Source organism: Mixophyes fleayi, chromosome 1, assembly GCF_038048845.1.
Source record: "Mixophyes fleayi isolate aMixFle1 chromosome 1, aMixFle1.hap1, whole genome shotgun sequence".
In the NCBI taxonomy this organism is placed as follows: Eukaryota; Metazoa; Chordata; class Amphibia; order Anura; family Limnodynastidae; genus Mixophyes; species Mixophyes fleayi.
In genome coordinates, this window is record NC_134402.1 from 206,970,723 (window position 1) to 206,995,420 (window position 24,698).

Consider the following 24,698-nt stretch of genomic DNA (forward strand, 5'->3'; position numbering starts at 1 on the left):
AGACGCCTCATGACCCGATGGTGCCATCCTCGCATCCAATAGACCGCGTCTCTGTGATGTCCTCGGGGCTTTAGAGAAAACACCAACCTCCTCTCCTTTGGTCCTCTGTTGTACTGGGAGACAAGGGACATTAGTATGCGCCTCACCCCTCCTGAGCCCCGCATGCGCGTGCTCAGGTGAACCAGATCTAGGAGTCTGTCCTATATTGTCCCTTTGCCCCTCATTGCCTGCGTGAGTGTGCCTTCGTTGATGACACAAGTGCCTCGGATGGGGATACCCCTGCGGTACCGACTCACCTGCCGGCCTATACTGATGTGCCAACCCCACATCTTGCGGGTAACCTGAACCCTCATGAAGACAACATGCGTGCACCGCACCTTGACCACCCCACCTGCTCTGCTGGTGGCTCCTTTTCCATCCACCTCTTTCCCTGCGTTTCCCCCCCCCCCCCCCGAAAGCCTCCGGAGGGAAAGGAAAGGCTAAATCCGCATACGCCACATGCCCTGATTGAGGATGAAACGCTGGCCATCCCCTGTCCCGTCCTTGCTCTAATAATGGTGGAGGGTAACCTCGCTGATAACCCCCTGATGTGCCCGGTGCATGTACATCACTCCCTTCATAACCAAAAAACCTACCCCTATTCTGTTCATAGCCAGCTTGCCTATTCAAAAAAATCACAAAGCTGCTGGCTATCGTCCACCAGATGGCGCTCCTCACTTACTAGATACTCACTGTCCTGACTATCTGAGTCGTAGCATCCATATAGTACTCCTGCCTTGCCTCTTCCTGATACTCATAATCTCTCCCCCGCGGGCTGGGGGAGGAATGTGAACCCCTTATGCCACGCTTGTCCCTTCTGTAGCATGCGCGGTCCCGCATTGCAGGACTTCGGGTGCCCCCCCTCCGCCCCTCTTGCTCCCGGCCCTAGCACTCATTTGCTGTCCCACTACCCCAGGAGACCCAGACTTGGCCCTGACTTGGTTATCGCCGCCTGGCGGGGAGCCCAATTTAGCGGCCTAGGAGAGTCTCTCTCCTAGGCCGAGTGTACCTGCTTGCTAGCAGGACCCTGTCCCTGAGACCCCTCCACTAGGTTGGCGGCCACCATTACCCGGGGGACTCAGAGAAACAACACTCTCAGCGGGGAGTTCAGCAAGGTCGCTGAAACGTGCCGGGGGACCCACACTACGCCTGGGGCGAGACATTTTACCAGCAAAGTTGAAGATGACTAACACCCCCAGAGGTAAATTAAACTACAAAGCACCCACTACTACTTAAGCAATACAGTCAGCGATAAATCTATCTGAAAGATAATCACACTATTACAGACAAATGAAAGCACACAGATATTGAAATTAAGCTAAAAACTTCAGATAACCAAATATGTTTCACTCAGCCTGACAGTGATCCGATCAGCAATAATCCCGATGACAAGAGGAAGTAGCATTGCCTAGTCAGTGGTATATATCAAAAGTCTCCTTCTACTTTCCCCCTAACATCCGGGAACCAAACACCTCCCACATTTAACCCTGTAATGTCCGTGATTGCTTCGTAACAAGCAGATGTGTTTATCTGCATTCAGCTTAAGGGCTTCATTTTTAATAGTATGTGTATTGTTTAATTGGCAGCATCTGTGTGTGGTGCTCAGCACTTACATAAAAAAACACACAACAGAATAGTGGAGAGTTGCAAGTGGTTTATTACGGTTTATTTGTATAGCGCAAAATGCACAATGCTTTCCAAAGAATATTGATTTTTTCACGTCCGTCCCTGCTCCATTTTTTTAGCATTCTTTTAAGATAACAATCAAGGCCCATTATCCTATAGCAGGGGTAGGGAACCTGTGGCTCTCCAGGTGTTGTGAAACTACAAATCCCAGCATGCCTTGCCACCTCTCTGCTGGTTATCTACTGGCAAAGCATGCTGGGACTTGTAGTTTCACAACACCTGGAGAGCCACAGGTTCCCTACCCCTGCCCTATAGGGTTACCAAACTCTGTCTTATCCTCCATTACTCAATGCAGATGGGGAGAAGTGACAAGACATTGCTTTTCACTCTCTTTCCGCATCTTTGAAGAGACTACTAGTGTTCTCCCCAGAAAATGTTGTCAGGCAGGTGGCATTAAGAAGCAGCCGGATGGGGGCAGTTGTAATACTTTGCAATAATAATGAAAAATGTTGGATGTTGTTGCCCACAACTGCCAGGGCTGGTTAGACTGGTGGTCAGTTGTCTAACACAGACTGCTGGCTGTAGTGCTCACATCGTGCCTGTTATAATAGGAGAACCAATGGTTTATTCTATTATAATAGGACTCTGTTGGGCTCCAAGAGCCAGATAGCAAGTAAAAATAGCCGGGTGGAGCACCCGGGAAAAAGGTGCTGGGGATAACACTGGAAAAACTATGTGTTTCCTTGATGTTTAGCTGTGTGTTTTGGAGAAGCCCTGTGCAGGAAGTTGTTTCTTTGATTGATATGTAAATTCATAATTGCCTACTTCCAGTAGGTGATGTCCGGGAGAGGGGCGTTGCAATTCCCGGTTAATCGCGTCATTTTAGCAAGTTAATTTCGGGATGCGGGAGAAATGCCAGCTCTCCCGGGAATCCGGGAGACTGACCCGAATTTCAGGAGTCTCCCGAACTTTCCGGGAGAGTTGGCAAGTATGTGTAAATTGTGAAGTTGTGCGTTTCAGGCTGCCCTAGGCTAATATGCAACGGGTAAAACCAATTTTGTCCTTAATTTAAAATCTGTCTTTCTTCATCTAGTGTGACAGGTAACTTATTGATTGTTACTGCACTGAGGGGGGAAAATTATCAGGAAATGTGTCTCCTGTATAGCCATAATGTCAGCCTTTTGAGGCACAAAATAAGAAGGGCTAATCTGCGCTTGATGGGTGAGTTGCCAAGTTGTTCTTAGCATTGATAGATAGGAAACATACCATTATGTAGCTATGGAAAAGTGAGATATATGGTTATTATATCTGTTTGGAAAGAGTGTAGGTGAACATCTATTTGCACAAGCTGGTGAACTCTGGTTGAAACTTTATATTTATACAATGGTTTAAAAGCAGCTCTTATGAGCTACGCAATGGCAGCAGAATCACCACACGTTAAGATAATTAGATGCTTGCTACTTTTGTACAACCAGCAAAAGTAGAAACTTCTATACAATAAAAGCAGGAAAAAAAGATTAATTTGCTTATTCTCCTAAATGGTTTGGGGGGCAGAGATAAAGGTTAGTCAGATAAATTTGGCTACAGTGCAGGGAAGAACTACAATATGTTCAGTGTGGGTTTTGAAAAGGAATGGCAGGTAAGTATTTTGTCATAGATAGATTTATTTTAAGTATTTGTTATGTTGCCTGATCCTTTTAGCAATTTTGTTCTCTACCCATGTAGCAGAGCTGTGCTAGTTCAATGCTAAGAACTCCCCTGCAGTTCTGGAGAACTTACCCCTGCCAGCTCAACAATGATTCTCCTCTTGATCTTGACAGTCCAGGAGAAGTTCTTATTGCTGTTTTGGTTTTAATACTGGCATTGATTTGACCAAAACATGAAGCTCTTCACAGTCTGAAAAGACCCAAACTAACACAACCCTTTTTGAACAGTCCCATCTGATGTTTCACTGGTAGGCAATAGGTTGTTACATTTCTGACAAGATTAGTTCTCAGCGGTTGTCCCATGCATGGAACCCCTTAATCTGCTAGCTTGGAGAGAGTAGTTATTGTTATAAAAAAAAGTTATTGGATTGAATTAGTCTTAATAGTAAGCTAGCTGTATTTATGTTTCATTGTCTAATTGTCCTCTTCCTGTTGTTCTCTTTTGAAGTATTCTCTCTGTAACGAACCTCTCATTGAGCTCTCCAATCCCGGGGCAAGTGGATCTCTGTTTTACGTCACTAGTGATGATGAATTCATTATCAAGACAGTTATGCATAAGGAGGCTGAATTCCTGCAGAAGCTGCTTCCTGGATATTACATGGTATGTTCTGTTTATTGACCTTTCTTAAACATAGTCCATCCCATGTACCTGGCAATTTGTATATTTCTCCCTAATCATCTGTGTATGTTATATGTAGCCCATAAGATATACTATACATTATCTTCTATGTGTTCCCTGTAGGTGCCTATATAGCTAAGACCTTATATTGTATTCCAACTTGACAGAACCTGAACCAGAACCCACGGACACTTCTGCCCAAATTCTATGGTTTGTACTGTGTGCAGTCTGGCGGGAAGAATATCCGTCTGGTGGTCATGAATAATATCCTACCACGAGTGGTCCGTATGCATTTCAAGTACGACCTCAAGGGTTCCACCTACAAAAGACGAGCATCCAAGAAAGAGAGGGAGAAACGTAGTCCCACCTACAAAGACTTGGACTTCATGCAGGATGCACCTGAGGGATTGCTTCTTGACACAGATACATTCAGTGCACTGGTAAAGACCCTGCAAAGGGACTGTCTGGTGAGATTTTCTTAATTTCATGACCTTTACAAGTAATATTTGTATTTAAAAAATAAAATTATTAAATATAATTAAAAATTATCCTGTTAAACTCATAAGAGAAATAAGCTCATGATGGTTATATCATATTGTATAAAAGCTGCACTTTTATGACTGCAAAAGTATTGACGCCATAGCGTAAATTGCTGAGGACATGCTTGAAATGAGAGATTGTACAGTGTATGTAATTGGTGAATCAGTATATATCTTTTTAATACTGTCTATTATAAATTGGGTATTTTAATTTAAAGAAATGTGTGGATATTAAAACATTAGCCATTATCTTCTTTTCTATCAATGCAACATGATTTAGTGAATTACATTTGCACTTTTTATACATAATGGCCTGAAAAAGGAATAGGTGAATATATTAGGACAAATTACTTCCCCCTTTATTGCGATCATGTATCACATGCATTTATATATTTCATTTAAAAACATTCCTACTACTTCACTCCATCAAGCACCACACTTGTTACACCAACCTTTTGTGTCTCCTGCGCTTGTACACGCCCACTTTCAGCCACACAAATAATCGTAGTCTGTCCTGTCTGGTAAAGCTGCGTGATGGCTTGCCACCACTGCAGAATTCTACAGGCAGTAGAAAATAAAACAATTTACTTGTATGTGATGAGCCTCATATGTTTATGTTGCTTTGAAATATTTGTTTTGTGTGACATCATGAAGCGCAAAAACAGTTTTCTCTGACTGCAATTGGAAATTGGGGTACATAAAACGTAGATTCTTCCTTTTTTTTTTTTGCACCTAGAGCATATGATGTCGCATGCTTAAACTTCTACAAACAATTTTTTTTTTTAATGGTTAATTTTTATTGAGAAAGCATACAGAGTGGATAAATTACAAGGCAAACAAGATGTTACAGGAACCGGCAAATTTTTACTCCAGGACGTGCTCTGATGCCGCAATAGGTTCTACCAATGGGGGGATAAGCCTGGCAAACTTTTGGCCCGAGTCCTGAGAGCACAAAGTGTATTAACATATAGATCCCACATAATTAGAACTGACAATGGGAAGCTATGCCACTCCTTGGCTGAAAAAGCTGCGGCTGATCAGTCCCTTAAACAGTTGCATATTGCCTCCTATCTTAAAAAGATTAACTTCCCCATGCTTACCGGGAAGGAAAGGCAGCTGCTGTATTAACCCCTTCTCTTCTGGAGACTAGAAGAGGCCATTAAGACGACCCCCTTCGGTGAAGAGCCCAGGTCCAGATGGCCTCATAGTCTCCTACTACAGAACTTTCAAAGACCGTCTAGCCCCTTTGACGCTTCAGGCCTTCACCTTTGTCTTTGACTGATCTCCCTTCTCCACCCACTTCATGGCCGCCCATTTCATGGCCAAGCCCAAGGGAAAAGACCCCGCGCAATGCCTTGTCTACAGACCCATCTCACTGCGTAATGTGGATATTAAATTATACGCCAAAATCATTACAAGCAGATTGAAACTTCTCTTTCCTAAATTGATCCACTCTGACCAGGTGAGCTTTGTTTCTGGACTGCAAGAATCTGAGCCTTATATACTCGCCCGATGGCCAAGATCAAGGTCAATGTTGACTTCTCTGACTGGAAGCACTAACATTTTCCATTAGGGCTAATCCAGACTTCTCGGGACTGTGGCTGGAGGATAAAGAATTTAAACTCACTCTTTTAACAGATGACATCTTGGTTATCTTAAGGGACCCCTATTGTCTCGATCCTAAATTTGATGTTTGGATTTCAGATATTTGGAGACCTCTCTAATTTTAGAATCAATCTGGAGTCTGAGGAAAGGACACCTGGCCACATATGGAAAGATGACCCCACCTCAAGAAGCAATGACCATAGGAGTCAACCAATGGGGCATCGAGTACTTGAGAGGTCATGACCCATCGACCTATGAATGTGGACATTAATACTATAACTGTTTATCTTTGTGATGTCACTGCTTTTTATTACTGTACAGTGTGTAAATTGTTCACCTCTGGCTTTGTAAACCAGAGCATTCCAATAGAAGCTTATGTTGGTGCCATCTGTGCAAGTGTATGCATGCTTTACTTTGCCCAGGAATCTATTTTGCGAATTAAACCTTTGTGCTTTGGAACCCACACGATCGCATCAGAGAATCTTTATTCTGTATGATACATACGAACGTATCAATACTTTCAACCAAATCATTTTCTATGCTCCCTGGAGGTGCACAGTGTCGGGGAGAGAAGCCACAATGTTTGAATCCCAGTGCACCACAGACCAATACCCTAGACACACGTTGTCTTTTATATATATGAAATTCTGTTTGAACATGCCTTTGTTGTTTTGCCTAAATTCACCAGGGATTGGGAACGAGACTTGGGAACTGTCATCCCTGACAAAGATTGGCATGACATCTTCTAATTCACACTTATCAGCTCGGTTAGTGTGTGAGTGATAGAATCTCAGAAAAATTTCCTAACCCAGTGCTATCTGTGTCCCAGCCTTCTGGCCAAAATGTATCCTGATCCCTCCAACCTATGTTGGAGGTGCCAACTGGTGCCTGGAAGTCCACTGCACATGTGGAGGGAATGCACAGCCCTTCGTGCCTTCTGGGAGGCAGTGTTGCTTATATCTAAAGCAATCATTGAAGCTGAGGTGTCAAATTGTCCCAGCTCGTGGTTAGTTAACGCTACTAGAATGTCCATCACTTGGTACAAGAAGTCCACCCTGAAATGCCTAAATGCCGCAAAGGCTGTGATACTGGTGCACTGGAGGTCCCAAACGCCACCATGCATTAAGGTATGGATTGCAAGAATGGACTTTTACATGTTTATGAATGATTTGGTTTTCTCATCAGCAGACAAGTTTAGCGAATAATATGTCCTGTGGTTTGAGTGGTTGGAATTCAAAGAAACCCCCTTGTATTCTTTCTAAAATAGATGAGATTCAGACCAAATCATGTAGTTATTGAAGCATATGTGTATTTCATTACCTTGTTCTTCTCCTAGGTTTTAGAAAGCTTCAAAATAATGGATTACAGCCTTCTTTTAGGCGTGCACAACATGGAGCAGCAGGAAAGAGAGCGACAAGCAGATGGGGCACAGAGTCAAGCAGATGAGAAGCGTCCAGTAGGACAAAAGGCACTGTACTCTACAGCAATGGAATCCATTCAGGGTGGTGCAGCCCGTGGGGAATCAATAGATACTGATGATACGTGAGTAACCTTAAATATAGATCATGGATTTAATTTATGCTGTTGGTATATGGTTATAAAGAATGAAGTTAGGGAGTGAGAAGCCAGGTACAACCTGCTGCTGACCTTTCTGGTTGATCACTGTAATTCATGGGGTATTTGGCTACTTTTTTACTTCCCTAAACATGCAAATATTGCCTCTGCTGTAGCATGTAGCAATGCCAGTCTTCAGGCACCTTATATTATATGTCACTAACATAAGTGTATAATTGCTGGCCATAGGAACTCCTTTTGCCACTTACTAATAAAATGATGTTAATCTTTATATATATATATATATATATATATATAATATATGTATGTATGCATGTATATATGTGTATGTGTGAATATATATATATATATATATATATATATATATATATATATATATATATATATTGTCGAAGTCAGTAAATTGGATAAAGTCATTTCAATTAAAGTCTAGCAAACTTGGTTGTCTTTGTCTGAAAAGATGCGTACGGTACGCTATGACGTACAAGGGCACGCTACGGCGTGAAAGGGCGTACTCATCCACTACACGTGGCAGCAACAGTAATTGGTCTTTTACCATACATTCGCACAAACACGCATACTTATAAAATAGTACACATTATTGGTAGTTGCAACACATAGTCAGTTATGTCGAAATATAGTAGTATTTATATGTTATATCAGAGTTACATGCATATTAGTGAAATACACAGAACGGGTTAAAGGAATAACATCATGAGTGGTATCATAATGAACCTTGTTACATATCCTACTGTTTGGTGCGCTCTGCGAGGGAATCGCAGAGTGCATGCACAAGTTATGAATGATAGGGAATTATGAACTACTTAAGACTAAGGAATTCTGGCGGGAAGAGCAGAGCATACCCCCTGCAGAGATGACCCCCTCCTTTGGATTCCTTAGGATGAACCAGCCAATGATTGACAACCCCTTGGACATTCCTGAGACCCGGACCAATAGATGCAAGCCATACCATCTTCATTGTATTACTGTACTTGATTGTGTATATAAGCAGCAGCTTGTGATCCAGAGTGCAGACTTCTTGTCCCCAGACTTCAGGATTGAATGACTGCACTGGATCCAGAGCGCCTGCGTTAAGTAACGGCTGTATTTACTATTACATCGCTTGAGCATATTTTTTCCACTTATTGCGAATAAATTTTTGTGCGTTGGAAACACAAATCGAGGTTCGACAATCGTTATTGGTCAGCGACAATACGCACATTACAATTTGGGGGCTCGTGAGCTTTGGAGGTTTCGTTGCCGATGATACGCAAGACCAACGGATTTCGGTTCCTCAACAAAGGGTGGAGACGCGTCATAAACGGGTAAGAACGCATTGTGTTCAAAACCTGAATTTTACTCTGTGTTGCGAAACCGAATGTCCGTTTTGCATTATCTAGGGCACGCTAACTAGAACCTAGGGACAAAAGAGAAAACTGTTTCTTTTTTCTGTCATTGTGCGTTTTAACTGTATTGCATTGTTTAGCGTATGTGTACTTCCTGCTGTGCGTACGCGAACTTCCGGTAAACTTGCCACGTGGTTAAACAATCGTTTTGATAGTTATTATACATGCATAGTATAATTACTTGTGAAAGCCTCTGAGACATTATTACTGTTGTTGGGAACTTTTGATTTTCTGCGCAGAAAAGGTGTATAGTGTGTGATGTTGTAACGTAGATACACTGTTTTATTGTTGAGGTGCTCAGTTGCTGTCTGACGAGGCGGATTGCCCAACTGAAGGACGGTATACAGGGCAGGTATACCGAATGCGAAAACTGGGTTTTCGCAAAGCGCTACCAATAGATCGCAAGGTTTGCTAATAATTAGTATTGGTAGGCAGTGCGATCCGGTCGCACCGTTAGTGCGAATTGGTGAAGCAGCTAGGAGGAATTATACTGGAAAGGCAGGTTGATTGTATCGACTTTGTGCTCCCAGCGATAATAAACTCAGCAGATTTTGTGGTTTAGCCAGGGTATCGAGGAGCTGATAGCCCTTGGGGCCCACAGTGATATTTCTGTATTAGGGATCCTCGCCAGGGGCGAGAAAAGCGAGTGAACGCGGCTAAAGGAAATACGTTCACCGAGGATTATAGATCTCTAGCGGTGAGTATAGCAACAGAGTTGAAATTATTAGGTGGAAAGAACAGAGCATTGCGGTGTGTCTGTATTTCACATTTGGCCGGAAGGAACAGAGCATTGCGGTGTGTCTGTGTTCCGGGTAGAAGGTATATTGTTCAACATGGGTGCTAAGCATACGCTAGAGATGGTCAGTGTACTGCCTAAGGAAGGCCCTATTGGTTCAGCGAGGTTTCTCATGTGTAAGAAGTATGGTGCATATGCAACTGTGTATTGTGACACGTGGGTCGGGATGACCAAAGCTTGTGATAGGCCTTTCCCAACAATAGGGAGTTTTAATGCAGAGGTACTGAATACTGTAAAAGATAAAATATGGTTGATCAAGTCAACGAAAAAGAGAAATAGACATAATGATTGTTTAAAACTGTGGCAAATGGAAGGTAACACGTGGCAGAGCAGCGAATGCAAACCGGAAATAGGCGTGGCGAAAAGCGCGCGCAAGGCGGATGTAACCATTGAGAAGCGTGGCGAACTCAGCGCAAGCGCGCCCCCGCCACCTTATGTGGCGGGAGGGGTAAGTACAGCTGTTGTTAAAACTGAAAATAGAAAAATTACTAAATTGTACCCTGTTTTAAATCAATTTCAATCAAGTGTATCTGAAAACGAAGATGAACCCACTGTGATTTCGGCCATTGCCCATGCTGTTAATGTACTAGAGGCTCAGCGCAAGTATGAGAAAATGGCTGAGATAGGTGAGAGTAGCGTGATCACTAGGAGTGAAAGTGTTCTAAATCTAGGGCCTGTAAATCCTGTAGCGTCCCCTGAAGTTAGTGTACCAGAGGGTGTGTTCCCGGTCCGCACAATATCAGTTCCCAATGGGAAACCGGATAAGGATGGTGTAGTTCCTTTAAGAAATGTTACAATGCATTGTCCCTGGACTAGATCAGAATTACGTTCCATTATGACTGAATTCCCAGATCCTAGAAAAGAGTTAGCTAAATGTCAGAAATTTGTTAAAGACTTAGGGAATGCTCATGAACCAACCAGTAAGGATTGGCGGGTAGTGTTGAGGGCGTGTCTTCCTCCCAATACTAACATACAAAAATTTATTGGAGATTGTTTGTTGGAGGAAGATGACACCCTGACTGATGAGATTAACCAACGGAATATAGAACAAATTGTCAAACACTTAGCCATCTGTTTTCCAGTAGTAGTAAATTGGAGTAAGATTTTCACCATTAAACAAAAGGATAGTGAAACTGCCTCAGATTACTTTGCTAGAGCTATAACAGCGATTGCACGATTTACTGGGATATCCAACATAAGTGAGGACCCACATCACAGAGAGGTAGCTGTAGGGGTACTGATGGATGGCCTTAGGGAAAATTTAAAGACGAGAGTACAAACCACATTACCTAATTGGAGAGGCGTCACGGTAGACTTCCTTAGGGAGTCTGCTGTGGAGCATGACAAGAACCTTTTTAGAAAAAGGGAAGAGAAAAGTGATAGGTTAATGACGGTAAGTATACAGGCTCTAGAAGGGGTGCATACACGACCACCAGCATACAACCCATATAACAGGAAACCTAAAGTGATCAGGTGTTTCAACTGTAACGAGGAAGGACATTACGTTAGAGATTGTAATAAAGAAAGACCCAATACACATAGGGGTGGGTCACATAGATATCCTCCAAGAAAGGATTCACATAGACTAGAAGACTCACATCTACCCGCGCATATTACGGCAGCAAATGCTGCGCGGGAAATCAATAGTCAGCGCTAGGGGTCAGGTCATACCTGTAGTCTACAGCCAGTGAGGTTAACTGAGAGTCAGAGTGAAGAACCAACAATGATAGTTGACATAGCTGGCAGGAAACAAACTTTTCTTGTAGATACAGGGGCGGCCCGATCTGTGATAACCTCTCCTTTCAATCTACAGGTGACCAGCAAAACTATTCCAGCTATGGGGGTGACGGGAAAAGTGTTACATTATCCTCTAACTAAACCCGCTAAAGTTACTATCGGGCCTCTGCATACTAAGCATTCGTTTCTCTTGGCTGCAGCGGCTCCTACTAACTTGCTAGGGAGAGACTTGTTATGTAAAATGGGATGTGTCATATACTGTACTTCAGATGGTGTGTTCCTAGATATACCCGAGAGGGTTGCACATGAGGTACAGGACATATTGGACACCCCTCCAAGGTTAATGTTACACTCTCCTGTTATAGAACAAAGTCCATCTCAAGTAAAGGGGATGTTGCTGGAAATACCAGGTTCCCTATGGACCAGAGATGGACAGGACACTGGACTGATGGCAAACGTAGCCCCTGTCATGGTCAATCTAAAAAGTGGTAGGATAGCTCCAAAAATCCCACAGTATCCATTAAAACCAGAGGTGGAACTAGGGGTATATCCTGTTATTGAGAGGCTGTTACAACAAGGGATTTTAATTCGTACAGCCAGTACAGCAAATAGTCCCATTTTCCCTGTGAAGAAGAGTGGGGGGAGGGGCTATAGATTAGTCCAGGACTTAAGGGGAATTAACAAAGTTGTTGAGAGCCAATTCCCCGTAGTGCCGAATCCAGCTGTCATCCTCATGCAGATTCCACCGTCTGCCAGTCATTTTACTGTCATTGATCTATGTTCTGCTTTCTTTTCAGTCCCTCTTCACCCTGACTGCCAATACCTTTTTGCATTCTCCTACAGGGGAGTGCAATACACATGGACCAGACTACCCCAGGGGTTCATTGACAGCCCCAGTATTTTCTCCCAAGCCTTACATGACTGTTTGCAATCCTTTCAACCCCACAATGGGTCTGTTCTAATTCAATATGTGGACGATTTGTTGTTGTGCTCTGATTCTTTTATGTCATGTTTACATGATACTAAATTGTTGTTGCTTCATCTTTCACAAACAGGGCACAAGGTGGCAAAGGATAAATTACAGCCATGTCAGACTAAGGTCAAATACTTAGGACACTGCCTCACTAAGGGGCTAAGACACCTGACAACCGACAGAATTGAGGCCATACAACACATGACCCTGCCGCAGAGCCAGAAGCAGATTCGTACTTTCTTGGGGATGTGTGGATACTGTAGGTCCTGGATCCCAGGTTTTTCTATTCTAGCATTACCATTGCAGGAGCTAGTCTCTTCCTCAAAACCAGAACGTGTCGTACACACAGAAGAGTCAGAGCAAGCGTTCTTTAATCTTAAAGATAGTCTGACAAGAGCACCTGCATTGGGAATACCTGATTATGAAAAGCCTTTTGAGCTATTTTGTACAGAAGCTGATGGCTGTGCAGCAGGTGTCCTCACACAGAAACATGGTGACGCTAGCAGACCGGTAGCATACTACAGTGCACAATTAGACAATGTGGCAAGGTCACTCCCAACATGTCTTAGAAGTGTAGCAGCAACGGCCCTTCTAGTAAGTAAGAGTGAGGATGTAGTATTAGGACATAATTCAACCATCTATACACCCCATGCTGCATCAGCTCTGTTAAATTCAGCCCAAACCAGACATGTTTCTTCAGCTAGATTCACAAAGTGGGAACTAGCCCTGATGGCACCCTCAAACATCACCATCAAACGATGTAGCACCCTAAATCCAGCTACATACCTTCCGTATGTGTCTCAAGAGACACAAAGGGTGGGAGGTGAGGAGACCCTGGTTGATGATGAGTTAGGCAAGAATACTGACACGCATGACTGTATGGAACACCTGAATCAGACCTTTACTGCAAGGCCCGACATACGTGACACCCCCTTAGAAAATGTAGATTTTACGTTTTATACAGACGGAAGTTGCCATAGACAGACAGAGACAGGAGAGCTATGTACTGGTTACGCTGTTGTAGACGATCAGGATGTGGTAGAAGCTGAACCCCTTGGTCCACCTCACTCAGCCCAGGTGGCGGAACTAGTAGCACTAAGGAGAGCGTGTGAATTGGCAGAGGGTAAATCAGCCAACATATATACTGACTCTAGGTACGCCTTCGGGGTAGTGCATGATTTTGGGGCCCTTTGGCGTCTTAGAAACTTTACGACAGCAGCAGGTACACCAGTGGCACACTCACAACACATAAAAGGACTTCTGACAGCGATACAGTTACCCAGAACAGTAGCCGTCATAAAGTGCAAAGCCCATACCTTTGAAGAAGACCCAGTGTCATTGGGCAACAGCAGGGCAGATGAAGCTGCTAAATGGGCAGCAGGGCAACCTATGACTGTATCGACCGAGACTATGATGGTTTTTCAGACATTAGACACGCAGAAATTAATTGAAATGCAAGATTTGTGTTCCCTGCAGGAGAAGGCGGTCTGGAAGGCGAAGGGATGTGGTCAAGAGTCCTCAGGACTCTGGAGGGATGGACAAGGTAAGCCTGTAGCTCCCCGAACATACTATCCAAGCCTGGCTGAAGCAGCACACGGCCTGACTCACCTGGGTAAAGAAGGTATGTGCAAACTGGTGAGAGCATACTGGTGTGCTCCCGGATTTTCCTCTCAAGCTGGTAAGAAAGCAATGTCATGTCTTACTTGTTTGAGGAAAAATGTTGGGAAAACTATTCCAACTGAGCCATCCCACATCCCTCCTACAGACGGACCTTTTCAGGTAATACAAATTGACTATATCCAACTACCACCGTGCAGGAATCTAAAGTATGTGTTAGTGTGTATTGATGTGTTTTCCGGTTGGGTAGAAGCATATCCGGCAGCCACTAATACTGCTGTGTTCACTGCAAAGAAAATTGTACAAGACTTTGTCTGTAGGTTCGGTATCCCTAGAATCATTGAAAGTGATAGGGGTACCCATTTTACTGGTGATGTCTTCCAAAATATGTGTAAACTCATGGGAATCAGTAGCAGACTTCACACCCCTTACCGACCACAAGCCAGTGGTAAGGTGGAGAGAGTAAACGGTACTATCAAGAACAAACTAGGTAAGATAATGGCTGAAACTGGGTTGGCATGGCCTGAGGCTTTGCCGTTGGTCCTCCACAGCATTCGAACCACTCCTAGACCTCCTCTTAATCTGTCCCCCTTTGAGATACTGTTCGGACGACAACCTCATTTGATCGTGAGTCCACAAGACGACTTAAAGTGTAATAATGAAGTGACTGTACAATATCTTATAAGAATGAGTAGACAGCTGAAACAACAACAACAAAAACTAAAAATGCTGTCACCTGGTATGCCAGAAACGAACTGTCATGATGTTGAACCTGGAGACTATGTTATGATCCGCAATTTCTTACGTTCAGGTTGTTTAACAGACCGTTGGGAAGGCCCGTACCAAGTGCTGCTGACCAGTACTACATCACTGAAGGTTGCAGAGAGAGACACTTGGGTCCATTCCACCCACTGCAGGAGAGTCCATAATCCGGAGAAAGTGCAAGACAAGGCTCAGACCGATGACATAGAGCTGTCACTTGTGAGCCTGTTCCGGGAGACCTAAAGCCTGCAGTTGAGACACCTGAACCAGAGACGTTGCCTCAGAACTATCTTTCCAGCGATGGAGTGGCGGTTTTTGTTTTTCTTTTGTTCCAGGATTTTCCTTGTTTTTACTTTTTCTAGGACATTCTATTTTTGTGAAGGAGGATGGAGGACGGAGGAGAGTTCTGGGAGTGATACGGATGAAATAGAGGCCGAAGAAAAGTTAATAGGATATCCTGAGCAGCCCATTATCAAACTTGGTCCAGGGGTTATGAAAAGGTCTGCTAGCTCAGGAACTCGGAGGCAGTGTGAGGGGCTATTGTCTGATGAGTATTGTATCTGCAAGTTCTGCAACTCCCTAGTTGACGAGAGATGCATCCAACGATGCCAGTCCCCCAGTACTCTGAATATAGGCGGGCATCCTTTGGAGGATTATCACTCCCTGGTGGGTAAGGTGCTAAACCAAACTAAGTGTTGGGTGTGCTCTCACGTGCCTCAAGGGCAGCATAACATAGGACTAGTGCCATTCCCTCTAAACATATCCGAAGTACTCGAATTAAGGGGTGGGAGGCCCATAGAAGGGAGGTACAATAACGCTAGGTCCCCTAGTCTGACGCTTCGACAATACTCCATAGGCAGATCGTTGCTGTGCCTAAACATATCTCATGCAAAGCGCCTGGAGAATTGGGAGGCTGACCTATCAGATCAGACAATGGCTCGCCACACTCATTTTAGAGAGAGACTCACAAGGTCACTACTAGGCAGGAATGCTGATGGAAGTCACAAGTTAGGGCGTATAACCAAACATAAGAAGGTATCTATTGGAAAAGTCTCTACAGATAAATGTGAAAATATCATTAATGCCGACACGTGTATAGAACAGATGGAGACACTAGGTATGGGTAGTTTTATCAAAACTCTGTGTGATATAATTCATGGGCATACTGTTCCTTATGTTCTCCCTGATGATGTGTATTTTGTTTGTGGGAGAAAAGCTTATTCCTGGGTGACTCCGAGTTCCAAGGGCTTGTGTTTCTTAGCTAAACTGGTTCCTGAAATCATGACTATTACTCATGAAGAAATGGTAGATATTCACAAGACTACATCACCACCATACATACACACACAGTATGAACACCGTGGCAAGAGAAATATGATTCCTGGTGAGGAACCCATAGCTACAAAATTGATTAGTGAAACTGCTGGTTTCCAAGTTATGGTTGCTCTAGATCTCACCAGGACCGCTCGGGGAACATTAAACTTTAAATATATCCAAGACCTAGCTAAATTAATAGATAATATCACCGAGATGTATGATGACACTTTCAGGTATACTGGAAGGGAGCTACAAGCGTACAAGAAGGAGTTGGTGCAACATAGACTGGTACTAAATTATCTCACCTCTATTACTGGTGGGTACTGTGTGACACTGGCCACCCAGTTCGGTGTCAAATGTTGCACGTACATTACTAATAATACGGAAGACCCTAAAGAGGTTATAGACCGGAAGATGGATGAAATTTTGCAGCTGAAATGGGAATTTCGAAAGAGCCATAATTCTTCGTTATATGAGGTCGGGGAAAAGGTGGCGGGTTGGTTCTCATGGTTGAACCCAGCAAAATGGTTCTCCGGTCTGGGGAAGTGGGTACAGGAAATGATTGCGAGTGTAGGTAAGCTCCTTCTCCTTATACTGGGTGTCATCTTAGCAATTGGTTTAGTTGTCAAATGTGTTCCTACTGTGTTGAAGTGTGGAAAACGGTCTCATAAGAGTAACACTGAGAAAGAGACTGAAAGGGTGGTACCAGATACCGAGATCATGGTCTGTGAAGAAGTATTGTATAATCCTGAACTTGAAACGGTGATTGGGTGATAGTTTATTACACTATCAAAGGGTGGAACTGTCGAAGTCAGTAAATTGGATAAAGTCATTTCAATTAAAGTCTAGCAAACTTGGTTGTCTTTGTCTGAAAAGATGCGTACGGTACGCTATGACGTACAAGGGCACGCTACGGCGTGAAAGGGCGTACTCATCCACTACACGTGGCAGCAACAGTAATTGGTCTTTTACCATACATTCGCACAAACACGCATACTTATAAAATAGTACACATTATTGGTAGTTGCAACACATAGTCAGTTATGTCGAAATATAGTAGTATTTATATGTTATATCAGAGTTACATGCATATTAGTGAAATACACAGAACGGGTTAAAGGAATAACATCATGAGTGGTATCATAATGAACCTTGTTACATATCCTACTGTTTGGTGCGCTCTGCGAGGGAATCGCAGAGTGCATGCACAAGTTATGAATGATAGGGAATTATGAACTACTTAAGACTAAGGAATTCTGGCGGGAAGAGCAGAGCATACCCCCTGCAGAGATGACCCCCTCCTTTGGATTCCTTAGGATGAACCAGCCAATGATTGACAACCCCTTGGACATTCCTGAGACCCGGACCAATAGATGCAAGCCATACCATCTTCATTGTATTACTGTACTTGATTGTGTATATAAGCAGCAGCTTGTGATCCAGAGTGCAGACTTCTTGTCCCCAGACTTCAGGATTGAATGACTGCACTGGATCCAGAGCTCCTGCGTTAAGTAACGGCTGTATTTACTATTACATCGCTTGAGCATATTTTTTCCACTTATTGCGAATAAATCTTTGTGCGTTGGAAACACAAATCGAGGTTCGACAATCGTTATTGGTCAGCGACAATACGCACATTACAATATATATATATATATATATATATATATATATATATATGCATACATATATTACATATATGTGTGTGTGTGTGTGTGTGTGTGTGTATATACATAATGTGTGTATGTGTATATATATACGTACATCAATCAGATTTGAATAGTTTTAAATTTTTAGCTATAGAACATGTGACCTTAGGTCCAAGGGGAGGTGATCTGGCTAAAAAGCTCGCTCAGTGGGAAATGTATTGGATTTATACGCTGAACACCTTGTCACCATATGGATTGAATGAGGGGTTTGGGGTCGCCCCCTTTTTATAATTGATTTTTATAATTGACTTTTACAATTGACTTTTAATATTTTGTGTTTTAAAGTTTGAGGCTTTAGATAATTTTGAGAGTGATATCTGTGATGAGTGATTGCTGATGGACTTAATTGTTGTAGCTTTATTGACATATATATATATGTTATATATAGGTTTTTATATTATATATATTATTGTTTTTTGTGCAGTAAACTAGATTGGTGATATTTATAAGGGACCAATAAGGTCTAATACTAACTATTCTAGACATGTCTAATAAGATGTTGGTCTAGTTGTGCATATATGAGTATTCCATGTATTGTGGGTGGGCAATTACATCGCGCTAATGAAGTTATATTTAATTAGTTCACTAGAGGGCACTAGATTTTGTGTTTGTGCCTTTAAGATCCATTATGATAATTGGCACATGCCCTAATTTCTGAGGCTGACAGTTATGTATCCAGTTGTGTGACCCGTTTATGATCAGATGAAGGATATCTACGTACACAAAGCTTAAAAGTTTTGCTATCTGGTACGCATACACCTACATAAGTGTGTACTGGGTGTTTAATATATGGAAATTTTGCAAATTCACTCACAATAAGCTGTAACTTGTATTCTACATCTTATATTGGATGATATATGACAGTTTTCGTTTCCTGGTTTCCTCTCCACTGGTGTTTCCGGTTCTACTGTGGGTTCTGGTGTGATCCCAACATTATATCAATATACTACACTATTGTGCGCCTCCTCCTCCATCTTTCTTTTATAGGTTATTTCCATGCTACACCGCTTGGTTAAGAGGATTGGCAGCTGCCTGCACATGGGAAGTGTCTATTGAAAAGAACATAGACTTTATACTGGACTATTGGTGATTTGTTACAAGCGCCAATTGCTGTATCTTGTTTTTTAAAATATATATATATATATATATATATATATATATATATATATATATATATATATATACACACACACACACACACACACACACACACACACACACACACACACACACACACACACACACACATATATATACACACACACAAAAAGAGAAAGGGGCGCCAACATAGTTCATTAAATGTATAACATCTTTGGGATAGTCCACAAATGTGCAATTCCCGACAGTCCATACCAGAAATTCGAATTCAAATAGCCTTAAATAAGTGCTCATAGACCTTCACATGAATGTGGTCTGTAACGGACCGCTGTAATGTAACGTCCTGACTCCAGCAGGGTCTTCTCCCAGAATGATAGCACCACTTCGAATTGGCTAGAACTCAAAAAGAAGCCAATATAGTATAATACCATCACAACAAGTGAAATGTAATAGAAAATTTTAATACAAAAAGAGGCAATATAGCCTCAACTGCAGCTTAAGTATAATATGCTTGTACATAAAACACAATATAAAACAGCTTATCTGTCCAGTCTCTCTGAAACAGCATGCAGGGCAAAGTTAGCCAGTAGAACCACACTGATGCACCAGTCCGGAACAACGTGTGTGTATATATACATATATGTGTGTGTATATATGTGTGTATATGTGTATATATGTATATATATATATATATATATATATGTATGTATGTATGTATGTATGTATATGTATATATATATATATATATATATATATATGTGTGTGTGTATATACATATACATATACACACACACATATATATACATATATATATATTAGAGATGAGCGCACTCGGATTTCTGAAATCCGAGCCCACCCGAACGTTGCCGATCCGAGTCGGATCCGAGACAGATCCGGGTATTGGCGCCAAATTCAAATCTGAAACTGAGGCTCTGACTCATAATCCCGTTGTCGGATCTCGCGATACTCGGATCCTATAAATTCCCCGCTAGTCGCCGCCATCTTCACTCGGGCATTGATCAGGGTAGAGGGAGGGTGTGTTAGGTGGTCCTCTGTCCTGGTAGATCTCGTGCTGTGCTGTTTAGTTCTGTGCTGTGCTGTTTAGTTCTGTGCTGTGCTGTGCTGTGCTGTGTTCTGCAGTATCAGTCCAGTGGTGCTGTGTGCTGTGCTCTGTCCTTCTGAGGTCAGTGGTGCTGCTGGGTCCTGTGCTGTGTCCTGTTCAGTCCAGTGGTGCTGTGTCCTGTGCTCTGTGCTTCTAAGGGCATAGTTATTTCCCCAATATTCCCCTGTGTTTAAAAAAATAAAAAAAAGTTATTTAAAAAAATACCAAAAACTAATTTAATTTTTTTTAATTACCACAAAATTTGCACAACCAATCCTGCAGTATAAGCCCATTGGTACTGCAATATTATCAAGTTCACACATTCAGCAGTAAAAGTCCAGTGGTACTGCAATATTACAAAGTTCACACATTCTGCAGTATCAGTCCAGTGGTGCTGTGTCCTGTGCTCTGTCCTGCTGAGTTCCGTAGTGCTGCTGGGTCCTGTGCCGTGTCCTGTTCAGTCCAGTGGTGCTGTGTCCTGTGCTCTGTGCTTCTAAGGGCATAGTTATTTCCCCATTATTCCCAAGTTTTTTAAAAAAAAAAAAAAAAATTAAAAATTAAAAAAAAAAAAAATAATTATAACCAAATTTGAAAAACCAATCCAGCAGTATAAGTCCATTGGTACTGCAATATTACCAAGTTCACACATTCTGCAGTATCTTGTGCTACATATAATGGAGACCAAAAATTTGGAGGATAAAGTAGGGAAAGATCAAGACCCACTTCCTCCTAATGCTGAAGCTGCTGCCACTTGTCATGACATAGACGATGAAATGCCATCAACGTCGTCTTCCAAGCCCGATGCCCAATCTCGTAGTACCGGGCATGTAAAATCCAAAAAGCCCAAGTTAAGAAAAAGTAGCAAAAAGAGAAACTTAAAATCATCTGAGGAGAAACGTAAAGTTGCCAATATGCCATTTACGACACGGAGTGGCAAGGAACGGCTTAGGCCCTGGCCCGTGTGGTTATGACTAGTGGTTCAGCTTCACCCACGGATCTTAGCCCTCCTCCTCCTCCCCCCCCCTACAAAAAATTGAAGAGAGTTATGCTGTCAGCAACAAAACAGCAAACAACTCTGCCTTCTAAAGAGAAATTATCACAAATCCACAAGGCGAGTCCAAGGATGTTGGTGGTTGTCAAGCCTGACCTTCCCATCACTGTACGGGAAGAGGTGGCTCGGGAGGAGGCTATTGATGATGTAGCTGGCGCTGTGGAGGAACTTGATGATGAGGATGGTGATGTGGTTATTGTAAATGAGGCACCAGGGGGGAAAACAGCTGATGTCCATGGGATGAAAAAGCCCATTGTCATGCCTGGTCAGAAGACCAAAAAATGCACCTCTTCGGTCTGGAGTTATTTTTATCCAAATCCAGACAACCAATGTATGGCCATATGTAGCTTATGTAAAGCTCAAATAAGCAGGGGTAAGGATCTTGCCCACCTAGGAACATCCTCCCTTATACGTCACCTGAATAACCTTCATAGTTCAGTGGTTAGTTCAGGAACTGGGGCTAGGACCCTCATCGGTACAGGGACACCTAAATCCCGTGGTCCAGTTGGATACACACCAGCAACACCCTCCTCGTCAACTTCCTCCACAATCTCCATCAGATTCAGTCCTGCAGCCCAAGTCAGCAGCCAGACTGAGTCCTCCTCAATACGGGATTCATCCGAGGAATCCTGCAGCGGTACGCCTACTACTGCCACTGCTGCTGTTGCTGCTGTTAGTCGGTCATCTTCCCAGAGGGGAAGTCGTAAGACCGCTAAGTCTTTCACAAAACAATTGACCGTCCAACAGTCGTTTGCCATGACCACAAAATACGATAGTAGTCACCCTATTGCAAAGCGTATAACTGCGGCTGTAACTGCAATGTTGGTGTTAGACGTGCGCCCGGTGTCCGCCATCAGTGGAGTGGGATTTAGAGGGTTGATGGAGGTATTGTGTCCCCGGTACCAAATCCCGTCGAGATTCCACTTCACTAGGCAGGCGATACCAAAAATGTACAGAGAAGTACGATCAAGTGTCCTCAGTGCTCTAAAAAATGCGGTTGTACCCACTGTCCACTTAACCACGGACATGTGGACAAGTGGTTCTGGGCAAACAAAGGACTATATGACTGTGACAGCCCACTGGGTAGATGCATCCCCTTCCGCAGCAACAGCAACAACTGCATCAGTAGCAGCAACTACAAAATGGCTGCTCGTGCAAAGGCAGGCAACATTGTGTATTACAGGCTTTAATAAGAGGCACAACGCTGACAACATATTAGAGAAAATGAGGGAAATTATCTCCCAGTGGCTTACCCCACTTAGACTCTCATGGGGATTTGTGGTGTCAGACAATGCCAGTAACATTGTGCGGGCATTAAATATGGGCAATTTCCAGCACGTCCCATGTTTTGCCCACACCATTAATTTGGTGGTGCAGCATTACCTCAAGAGTGACAGGGGTGTGCAGGAGATACTTGCGGTGGCGCGCAAAATTGCTGGACACTTTCGGCATTCAGCCAGTGCCTACCGCAGACTAGAGGCACATCAAAAAAGCATGAACCTGCCCTGCCATCACCTCAAACAAGAGGTTGTGACGCGCTGGAACTCCACCCTCTATATGCTGCAGAGGATGGAGCAGCAAAAGGCCATTCAGGCCTACACAGCCACCTACGACATAGGCAAAGGAGTGGGGATGCGCCTCAGTCAAGCGCAGTGGATACTGATTTCCGTGTTGTGCAAGGTTCTGCAGCCATTTGAACTTGCCACACGAGAAGTCAGTTCCGACACTGCCAGCTTGAGTCAGGTCATTCCCCTGATCAGGCTGTTGCAGAAGCAGCTGGAGAAAGTGAGGGAGGAGCTGGTAAGCCATTGCGATTACACCAAGCATGTAGCTCTTGTGGATGTAGCCCTTCGTACGCTTTGCCAGGATCCGAGGGTGGTCACTCTTTTAAAGTCAGAGGAATACATTCTGGCCACCGTGCTCGATCCTCGGTTTAAAGCGTATGTTGTTTCTCTGTTTCCGGCGGACACAAGTCTACAGAGGTGCAAAGACCTGCTGGTCAGGAGATTGTCCTCTGAAAAGGACCGTGACATGCCAACAGCTCCACCCTCATTTTCTTCCACATCTATGACTGCGAAGAAAAAGCTCAGTTTTCCCAAAAGAGGCACTGGCGGGGATGCTGATAACATCTGGTCCGGACTGAAGGACCTGCCAACCATTGCAGACATGTCTACTCTCGCTGCATTGGATGCTGTCACAATAGAAAAAATTGTGGATGATTACTTTGCTGACACCATCCAAGTAGACATGTCAGACAGTCCATATTGTTACTGGCAGGGAAAAAAGGCAGTTTGGAAGCCCCTGTACAAACTGGCTCTATTTTACCTGAGTTGTCCCCCCTCCAGTGTGTACTCGGAAAGAGTTTTTGGTGCAGCGGGGAACCTGGTCAGTGAGCGGCGAAGGAGGTTGCTTCCTCATAACGTTGAAAAAATGATGTTTATAAAAATGAATAATCAATTCCTCAATGAAGTACAGCACTGCCCTCCAGATACTACAGAGGGACCTGTGGTTGTGGAGTCCAGCGGGGACGAATTGATAATGTGTGATGAGGAGGAAGTACACACTGTAGGGGGAGAGGAATCAGAGGTTGAGGATGAGGACGACATCTTGCCTCAGTAGAGCCTGTTTAGTCTGTACAGGGAGAGATGAATAGCTTTTTTGGTGTGGGGGCCCAAACAAACCAATCAATTCAGCCAAAGTTGTTTGGTAGGCCCTGTCGCTGAAATGATTGGTTTGTTAAAGTGTGCATGTCCTATTTCAACAACATAAGGGTGGGTGTGAGGGCCCAAGGACAATTCCATCTTGGAACTTTTTTTTTTGCATTATATGACCAATCAACAGTCGTTTGCCATGTTCAAAAAGTAAAACCAAATTTAAACAAATTCAAGAAATTAAACCAAAAGTAAAATGCCCTGTCATAATTTAAAACAAGAGGTATTGACGTGCTCTAAAACTACTGTATTGTTGTTTATATTTTATAAACACTACACTTGAAAGCTTGAGTCTTTCAATAAAAAAGTAACTGTCCATTGCACGAATATTTGCAACAGGGACAATTTTAGGGTTAAGAAAGTCAACTAATAACACTTCGACGCTGTCTGTCTTTATAAACACTACACTTGGAAGTTGGAGGAGGTATTGTGGCCCCGGCACCAAATTTACTACCGGGGCACTCCACTGTGCAGTCCATATTTAGGTGTATCAGATATTAAACAACGGTGACAGTTGATGCCCAATTTTTTAATTATATTGTGGCCTCGGTACCAAATTGTGTACCGGGGCCACCACACTACACAGTCCATACCCTTTTTTGGTGGAATTCTGACCCGTGGAGGGTTTTTTAATTATATTGTGGCCTCGGTACCAAATTGTGTACCGGGGCCACCACACTACGCAGTCAAGATAGATAGATGCGTATCAT

At 43.2% G+C, this 24,698-nt stretch overlaps 1 protein-coding gene across 4 annotated transcripts in view; it reads left to right on the plus strand.

Annotated features, from left to right (window-relative positions):
* The window catches only part of PIP5K1C (phosphatidylinositol-4-phosphate 5-kinase type 1 gamma), a 238,503-nt gene that overhangs the window by 109,702 nt on the left and 104,103 nt on the right, over positions 1-24,698 (plus strand). For all 4 annotated transcript variants that reach the window (XM_075204822.1, XM_075204824.1, XM_075204825.1 and 1 more), the window contains 3 exons: positions 3,820-3,972; positions 4,158-4,457; positions 7,471-7,676. In XM_075204822.1, the coding sequence (XP_075060923.1) occupies positions 3,820-3,972; positions 4,158-4,457; positions 7,471-7,676 (659 nt within the window). The remainder of the gene's footprint in view (positions 1-3,819; positions 3,973-4,157; positions 4,458-7,470; positions 7,677-24,698) is intronic.